Source organism: Benincasa hispida, chromosome 7, assembly GCF_009727055.1.
Source record: "Benincasa hispida cultivar B227 chromosome 7, ASM972705v1, whole genome shotgun sequence".
Lineage (NCBI taxonomy): Eukaryota > Viridiplantae > Streptophyta > Magnoliopsida > Cucurbitales > Cucurbitaceae > Benincasa > Benincasa hispida.
Genome location: NC_052355.1, coordinates 9,956,144 through 9,966,112, shown reverse-complemented (window position 1 = coordinate 9,966,112; position 9,969 = coordinate 9,956,144). Strand labels below are relative to the sequence as shown.

General features: G+C 28.8%; 1 protein-coding gene across 1 annotated transcript; it reads left to right on the top strand.

Moving 5' to 3' along the window:
* The first annotated feature begins 7,916 nt into the window (after positions 1-7,916).
* Positions 7,917-8,950, top strand: LOC120082020. The gene is made up of 3 exons (XM_039037229.1): positions 7,917-8,230; positions 8,340-8,486; positions 8,599-8,950. Exons 1-3 carry the CDS (start codon positions 8,150-8,152, stop codon positions 8,890-8,892), a joined length of 522 nt encoding a protein of 173 aa, XP_038893157.1. The 5' UTR covers positions 7,917-8,149; the 3' UTR covers positions 8,893-8,950.
* Positions 8,951-9,969: the final 1,019 nt, after the last annotated feature.

Genomic DNA, 9,969 nt, shown 5'->3' with positions numbered 1-9,969 from the left:
GTATCACATCGTTCAGTTTTCATACCAATTTTTTTTCAACATTTTGATGAAACAAAATTACATAAAATTTTGATCATAAAAGTTTTTAGATAATTATCCTATAATGAATTGTAATTAGATATCAGCATGAAAATAATTAAAATAATTATAAGTGTACTTTAATTCTAATAATAAAATCCCATCAATTTAGTATTAGTCGACCAAACATTCAAACTATTTTTTTTTTAGAATTGAAATTTATCAAACATCATGTTTACTTCATTTTATGGCTAATTTTTATGAAAGTATAACTACTATCAATTATTTAAAAAGTTACAACAATCTCAACTAAATTGTAGCTTTTTTTCAATAGAAAATCACATGTTTATATTTGTTTTAGCTTTATTTAAAACACTTCCAAAATTTGAAAGTATTCCCTTTGTTCAGAATTGAAAGTATGTTGACATATTGAATGAACTTGGCAATGGATATATATTGTAAGAATGATGACATTTTTAATCCCCATATCTTTTTTGCATATTATTATTTATATGATCTACATTTCAATTGCACTTTTAAACAATATACTATATAGGGCATCAATTCATAAATTTTGCGAAATGTCACATTAACAGGACAAAGTGGGAACTTTTTCTGTTCTTCTTTTTTTCTTTTTCCTCTTCTGATCTGGTTTTGGAATTATATTCTTGATTTTGTCTCTTCTTGTCTTGTTTCTTTTACCATTAGAGTATAAACTAAAAGGTCAAAATACTCAAACCACAAATTATAACAGTAACGCTCTCTGGCCATATCTACGGAATATCATGACTGAAATTTATTGAATTATATATATTCAATGTAATAATAATTTACATTTGCAGTTGGGCCCGGCCCAATTCCGTTTTGAGTGTATCCACCGATGCGGCCGGTAGCAGAAAGGCCTGACCCAATCTGGTAGGCCATCCCTATAGGCTATACGCCTAAACCATCCTAGCTCTTGGAGGGCAGGACAATTGCAAATAAATCGATCATCTTCAAGGTAATAGCAAATATATCACAATATAAAATAATTTATAAATATAGTACAATCTACATCCAACTTATAGAAAAGTTTTAAATGCCCAATCAAAATATATTAATGATGGTAAAAAAATCTATTATAGATCTACCGTCATATTAGTGATAGATTTCTATGACTAATAGCAGAATCTATCAAAGATAGAAATGATATAGACTTCTATGACATATATCAAAATCTATCAATGTCATAAGTCTATCATTGATAGACTCATATAAAAAATAGATTATCATGGGCATGGATATGCTTTTATATATATATATATATCAATGAAAGTGTGAAGAAGAAAATGATCGAGAAAATAGGACAAAAATGCATGATAAATGGTTTACATCGCAAATAGAAGCATACATATCATCGATGTTAATAGGTTTATATCACTGATAGAAGCATATCATAAATCAGTGATAGATTTTTATCGTTGGTAGAAGCTAATTTGATAAAAACATATCATTCAAAACATCTCACATCATTGATAGACTTCTAGATAATTATTAGAAGTTAGAAGGATCCACAATCAAGAAAAAAAACACAACAGCGAACAACAAGAAGAAAGATCTAAAACCCAAATTAAAATGTCAATAAGAATCAATAAAATCGAGAAGAAGTATTCAATCACTTTGATGAATTTCAAGTAGACATGCCAAAAAAAATTTTAAAAAAAAATCAAAATCAAGAATTTCAATAAGAGACGTTCATTACCCCATGTTAGATTATCATTGGGAAAGGTAAAATCAATTCTAAAATAGACAAATTTAGAAAAATATACAAAATATGAAAATGGTATGTGTTAGGTTATCCTTTATTGTGATAATATGAACACACACAATAAAAATGATAACAAATAAATAAAAATAATAATAGTTGTTAGCAACCAAATGTTAAGTTTCAGAACTTACAAAATTTAGAAGCGGAATATTACAAATAAAATAAAGGTTCGTAAATTAAAAATACGTAAAATCTCTCTCACACACACGTAGTGATAACTAAAGGGAGATTGATTGAAGTTGTGATTTGCAAATCGCACATAAGGATACAATAGGAATAAGATAAAAATAAATTAAGATATAGGAGAAAATTACTAAATCCGAAATCTTTTAAAATATTGTTATATACATTATTAAGTCTGCACTTCATATTCATTTAAACTCCATTTATTAACCATTTTATTTTTTACTTTTAATTTTTTAAAATTAAGTTTATCAACTATATTTTCACCTTACATGTAACATAATGTCTCACTTTCTTCTCATATTCTAAAACCAGACCAAAAGTTTAAAAACCAAGAAAAAAATTAGTTTCGAAAATGTTTGTTTTTACTTTTAGATTTTGATTCAGAATTAAAATGTTTTCGTAAGAAAAGTGAAAATCATTGTTAGAAAATTAAAGGATTGAGAACAGACTTAAATTTCAAAACAAAAAATGAAAATGAAATTATTTAAAATTTTTGAAGGTTCTAACAAATTTTGAATTCTTAGTCAAATTCCAGTCCGGTTATGTTTTTTGTCTTTAAAAATTAAGTCTATTTATTTCTCATCTCTTATGATGATTTGCATTTATCTTAAGTATGATGGTTAAGTTCTAAGCCAAAATCCAAAAAAAAAAAATTTAAGATTTATTTTTTTAGTTTTCAAAATGTAGCTTGGTTTTTAAACCATGGGTAAAAAATACATAACAAATTATGATTACACAGATGTTTCGAAAACTTGATTTGAATTTTAAAAACACTTATAAAAAATAGATAACAAAACAAATAAACCCAATAACTAAATTCGGTTTGGTAACCAGTTTGTTTTTTATTTATATTTTTGAAAATTAAGCATATATCAAAAATATTTCTTAGAATGATTTGCATGTTTGTTAAGGACAATGGTTGAATTGTTAGGCAAAATTGAAAAATAAAAAGAAAGTTTGGTTTGATTTTTTAAAGTATAGATGAAAAGTAGATAAAAAAAAAAAAAAGATGGTTAAGAAAGGGGATTTAAATTAGATATTTGGTGTATGAGGTTAAAGTTTTAGCGGAAGAAAAGGAAGGGATTGTAGTTCCAGCAACCAGAAAAGAAAAGTCTGGAATGAAAGGTTTTTGTAATTAGCGAAGTGATTGTGTGTTAGCATAGGGTGGATTCCATGGGAGGAAGAGATATGAAAGGAAAATATCTTAAAAGAAGAAGCCAAATAAGTAATGAAAAGTTGAGCCTCTCACCTCACTTCACCTCACCTCACCTCAATCATATTTTTTATAAATAGAGAGACGTCAAACACAAATGGACAAACCCAAACCGCGGTTTCATAAAAGGGCTGAAATTATGATCATAAAAAAAAATAAAAAGTAGGGTTTAAAAAGTGTTTTCTGTGCTGAAAATTATTGTGTGTGTAGAAAAAAGTGGTTTTGGTTTTGAGTTTGTGGGGGTATCGCCATCATCAACTAGCTAGCCTACTCCCAACAAAAAGCTGCTTACAAATTGCAAACTATTAATTACTATGCCAACATATAATGTTATATATATATATACCTCTTTTCCACTACTGCTAAATTCCACACTTCCTTTTTGCCTGCTTTTTGCCTTTACGTACTCACTCTTTACTTGAACAATAATATGATCAAAAAAACAAAATAGAGGTTCACATGTATGTGTTTCTATATGCCTCGCCTCTTCCCCATTTTTTCTACCTCAAAAAGGTATTCATTTCAAAGTTTCCACCACCCACATTCCATCTCTAAACTCATATCTCTTCTATCCAATTTTAATTTCCTTTACTAATCAATCACTATACTTTTTCATTTCGACCATTCGACCAAAGTTTGTTTTACAATAACACAAACTAATTATCCTAATCCACCAAATGGTTTTCATTCCAAACAACCAAGGAATTAAACTAATCAACCTCAATGCTATGTACTTTTCCTTTTATTTTTTTATTCAATTTATTACTTTCACATTCACGTTTCACTCTATCATCATAATTTAACTAATATAAAATTTATATTACTGACCTTAAACTTAAATTGAATTACATATCTTTCTTTCCACAATATTAAATATTTAATGTTATAGAAATATTACTGGTTTTATTTTGAGAGAAAAAAAACAATTTCTATATGTACGCATAAATTTATATTAGAATATGAATTTTTCTTGTTCAAGAATTAAAACATGATCTTAATTTGAAGAGTTGGTTATGGAGTCGAAAATTTGATTTCTATAATTTGAAAAAAAAAAATAGAATTTAATCCATATAATTTTAAAATCTAGACTATAGTTATTATGGTTTAACGAAACTTCATAAATAGTATCTCTGGTTTGATAGATTCTTATAAAATAGACTCTATGATAAGGACTATTATACGAGTTTCATCAAATCATATAGACTAGATTCTAATTATAAATTGTAGAGATTAAATTCTAACTTTCTTTAAATCATAATGATCAAATTTATAATTTACCCCTATATAAAATATTAGTTTGTGTTATTCGTTGATTAAGATTAGGTAATTGCAATAGTTAGTACTTTTAGGGCTAATAATTAAGGCCTTGATTGTTATGCTGAAATGGAATGTAATTAAAAAAAAAAAAAATTCATTGTTTGATTGAGCATTTTGGGTCCAATTTGTAATATTAGACTCATTTTGTTCCCACAATTTTCAATCTAACCCTCTTTTCAACTGTTTTCACGTTTCACGATCTCATTTCTATTTCGCTCTCAAATATCACTTATTCAAATACTCATCTGATTCCCAGTAATCTTAATTACATTCTAGCCTCCCAAATAAATGTATAGCGACATTTTAAAGAATTGCAAATATAACATAATCTATTAATGATAGACTTTATCAAGTGATTTCGAGAACTGGATTTCAATTGTATTATATATGCATTCTTCTACTTATATTTTTGGATCTGATTGCTATGTTTGTAAGTATCGTTAAAATTAAAAAGAAATAAGAAAAATATATAAAATTGCTCATTCATGATAATCTTCACTCCCATTGGACATAGAAAATTGGCACTGTAGAGCTGTCTAGCGCAGTCCCTACGAGAAAATAAATTGACCTCTCCTTAGGGAGAATGAAAATAGTTCAAAACAAACAAAAACTAAACATCATTTCAGAATAATTATAAAACAAATCCTACACATTCTCAGAATCATTCTCATTAAAATAATAATAATATTCATAAATGAAAACTCTGATTTCATTTTAATTACTCTGACAAATTCGACAATCTGTTACACATAAAAATATTATCCAAATAAATTTTATTTTTTCTTTTTTTAAAAGAAAAAAAGGTTCACTTGGCTTAAGAAAGAATCTTGTTGATGTACATCTAGTTCCATCTACGTCAATTATTCCAATGGAATATACTAATAAATAAATCTTTTTTCTTCACTAAACTTACATTATAAATGCAATGATAACAATTCATGCACGGTCAATTTTGTTCAGATATTTTTATTTTCAATAATTAAAGAAAAACATTTTTTTTTAACATTAAATTTGGTACATGTTGACCACAAACTTCGAATTTCGTCCAATATTTTCTTTTTCAAATGTACTAAATTCGTGTATTAATTTTAACACAAAACAACAACAACAAAATCTCTCCAAACTTATAATTTTAATAAAAGTCAAACCTAGTAATAAAATTTTGTGGTGCTTCAAATAATCAAGTACGGTATCTCGATGCTCGATCAATAGAAATCCAATCCTAATGTCGAATCTATACTAAAATCTTATAGAGGAATATATTTTTAATTTACTGAAGGTTAAAGAACAAGTTTAGTTATTGAGCTCGTAAATTTGAATCTATTTGATATCCTCAACTTTTTACTATATTATTCCATTTCTAATGTGTCTAACCAATATTAAACATATTCAAAATTTTAAGGAATTAATTTATCTATATTAGATATAAAATTAATTTTTAGATCAAAGAAAGACTTTGAACTTTCTATTTGTATCTAGTAGGTCCATAAATTTTTAATATGTTGAATAGATTAATGACATAGATATAAAATTAAAAATCCAACAATCTATCACACAAAATTGAAAGTTTAAATATTATTACACATTTTTTTCAAGTTTAGAAACTTATGAGACATAAGATTAAAAGTTTAGGGACATTAAAAGTTGAAACTAAAGAGTTCAAAGATTAAATTTGTAGTTGAATAAAGACAAACATCGATTTATATCCCTAAATTTCAAATGATGTATCGATTTAAATCTAAATTTTTGTAAGAAGTTATTTCACTTAACCTTCAAAAATCTCACTAAAATAGTAAAAAAAAATTACCTCGCAATTATTTAAAAAAAAAATAGAGAAAAACAAGCGGATGAAAGAAATTAGCAATTTGAACACAAAACTCTAAAAGGGAAAGTAAATTGATTTGCTGATGAGAATTTATAGTTAAAATGGATACTATTATTATTTGAATACTGAAAAAAAGAGTTGTTTTCGAAAAATCCATATAGCTAAAGCCAAAGACATTTGAAATATTGTGTAGTGAGAGAAGTAAAAAGAGTAATAAACAGTAGCATAATAGAGGATTAATTCCTTAGAGACAGAGAATAAAGTATAATAGTATATAATGAGGGAAGAAGAAGACAAAGAATAGCAGTAGGGTTTGTAGAGTATATAGAAAAGAAAAAAAAAGGCCAAACAGTAGTGATCAGAGCAGGTGGGATTAATTTGTTTTTGCTTTTGATAATATCATTATATCCAAAGGCTCAACATTTTCTTTGGGTACCACCCGAAGTGGAAAGAACGATAAAGAATAAAACAGAGTCCAAAAATATTGTGTCAGAACATGTGACCTATCTAAGCTAACCCTCTCCCTCTCGTTTCTGTACCTACCTACCCATTACAAAACAACATGTATTACATAACATTACATTACAAATACACACTTGATAGGTAGATAGCAACTCAAAAGCAAAACACAAAACCCCCCCTTCATTGGGCAACCCCGTGACTCTCCCCTTTGTTGTTCTGCCCTTCCCATACATGTCTCCTTTCTAGTACTTACTGCTCATGCATGCCTTCTTTACTCGTATTCATTAACCCCTCTTTCCTTGCCTTCTTCTTCCTAACTTCTGGGCTTATGTCTTCAACTTTTTCTGCAGGTTTCAACTCTCCATTTCACTCTCTTCCTATTGCCTAAGGTCACCTTTACCAATTCGTACTCAAATTTTGTATAATTGCAATCGGATTTCATCAATAGATCAATCGTAATGAACCACAGTCACAAACGTTATTCGATTATTTTCCATCACGTTTACTTATAATTATGAATCTGTCGCATTTACTGTTACCGTTATCATTACCATTTAGAATCAAACGGTGACAATAAAATATGACAGTACGGATACGGAACACAAATAAACAACATAGTCAAATGAGATCAACTTTTTACATTACCATTGATTTATTAAACATGGGCTAAATCAGCTTAATGTGTCACTTGGTTATTATGAGGGGGCTTTTTTACTTTTTATGATAGACTTTGAGTGACAGAAACCAGAGCACGTCATTAAAGCACATACAGAAAATTACAAAAAGAGGAAAAAGGGAATATCTAAAATGGTTATGTGGAAAATAAATGGAGGTAGGCAGAGCAATGTACTTGAGCAGACAACATTACACCCGAGGACAAGCACTATGCATGGTGTACCATTTGATTGTAATTGCTTTTTCCACCTCTTAAATTGAGAAGTAAAAAAAGTTAAAGTTATCCTCTTTGAACATGCAGAGTACAAACTCATAAAGAGGAAAAGAGAAAAAGCAACCCCCCAACCTAATTTTTAATCCCCACATATAACATATTGTCCTGTATATATATTCGTGTAAGCATCGAAGTATTTACGTACGAATGGAATAAATTAAATATTACATAAGCTTGCAGAGATGGGGTTCCTCTGTTTTTAAATTCACATGATTGTTTCATTTCGCCTTTAAAAACACACACACACACACACAGCATCAGCAATTTTTTTATGCTATAAAAAGCCAGACCCTTCATTTCAGGTCCTATTCTTCACTAACTTTTCTCAATTGGGGAGCAAGTTCAAGTTGAGAGACAAACAAAGAGACAGAGATGGTTTCTACATTACAAAAGAGATTCGATTCACGCAACAAGCTACGCCTTGTTCGATCTCTGGCCACCTATGAATCCTCTGTAATTCCTAAACCATTCTGTTTTTGTTATGTTTTTTGATCTATTCTCTGTTTTGCCACTTCAGTTTGTTTGAGCCATTTAATAACAATCAAGTCCTCTGTTTATACAGGCAAAACAGAGGTGTATGTTCTGGAATGCTGTTCTCTTCATTCATAAGCTTAAACTCAAGCTGGAAGCAATTGAGAGAGAGTATTCAAATCTATTGGCCATGAAAAGAGAATACTTGAACTCAATAAAGCAATTTCATTCCCCCAAGGTCCTTTTTCCCCTCCCTCTCTCTCTTTTAACAATTCAAATTCTTCCTAATATTCATTATAAATCACTGCTAAACTCAAATTTAATGTCTGATTATTAATACATAAAAGCAGGAAGTGAAGGTTGAGAAGAATGGAGAAGAGTTTAAAGTGAAAGTGAGATGCGAAAAGGGAGGGGACAGATTGGTTTCAGTATTAGAAGCATTTGAGAAAATGGGTCTTAATGTTGTGGAAGCTAGAGTTTCATGTACTGAATGTTTTTGTATGGAAGCCATTGCTGTAGCTGAAAATCATCGATTGCTTAATGTCAGTGATATAACTGAAGCTATTAATGTAGCCATTGATGGCAAATTATTAGCTGGAAATCAGCATCACAAAGACATTCCTGAGAATGATGCTGAAATTTAGCCACTTGCTAACCTATCAATTCAATGAAAATGTTTCTTGCTATTCCAATCTTTTGTATTTTCATTTCTTTCTTTCCAATTCAAATTTGAAAATGGTAAAAAAAAAAAAAAAAACAAAAACAAAGCGGATTTGGCAGTTCTTAAGAATGAAACAGAACTTATTTTTGTTTGGAGAGGAAGAGGTCGAAACTGAAATAACTAATAAATATGGTGGCGCATATTAAATTAGATTCTAAATTATTGCACTATAATATGTTAAAATAACAATAAAATATTAAATTTGCAGCGATCCACTAAAGATTAAACCTAGTTCATTGAGTAAAAACATATAGTTCAACCAAAATGTCACTCTACTCTCCTAAATTGATTTTAATTACGGTGGAGTTATGATCACTTTGTCGACAATAATGATTAAACTCAATAGAGACATCATTATAGAAAAAATAATATAATGATTAAATGTTGAGGAGGAAAAGAAGTAATTAAAGTGATGGAGAAATGAAATTGATTTCCTTAAAATCAGTTAAAAACGAGGCGAGCTTTAAGGAAAAGGGGATCCGGAAAAATGCGGGTCAAAGGATATGGAGGGTGAGGCCCAATTTGAGACCCACCAGAGATTCGACCCGTGACACCCGTATCCTTAAGCTTTTCAAGAATGGGGATATAAAAAGCAAAAGCCTAAACATAAATATTAATTAAAATATATATAACATAAAAGATTCTTTCTTTACATTATTGGTTCCCATCATCCAACTCTTTTTTCCCTTTTTCTACAAACTTTAGAAAATAGAACTATTTGCAAATTATTATAAATATTTAAATTCGATCTAATGTAAATGCCTATTATTAGTATCCATTGGTCACGTGTCTTTTATCCCTTACTCATGTGTTATCTATTAGTGTCCATATAACCCACCTCTTACTTGCCAAATTGCCTATAAATAATGACATTTTGTGGGTTTTGGAAGATACACGCATATTGGTAATCAATCCAAAAAGATTGGAGAAATTAGAGAAATCTACTCTTTGTTATTTTATTTACTTTTTGTTGTTTATTTATTATTATTATATTATATTT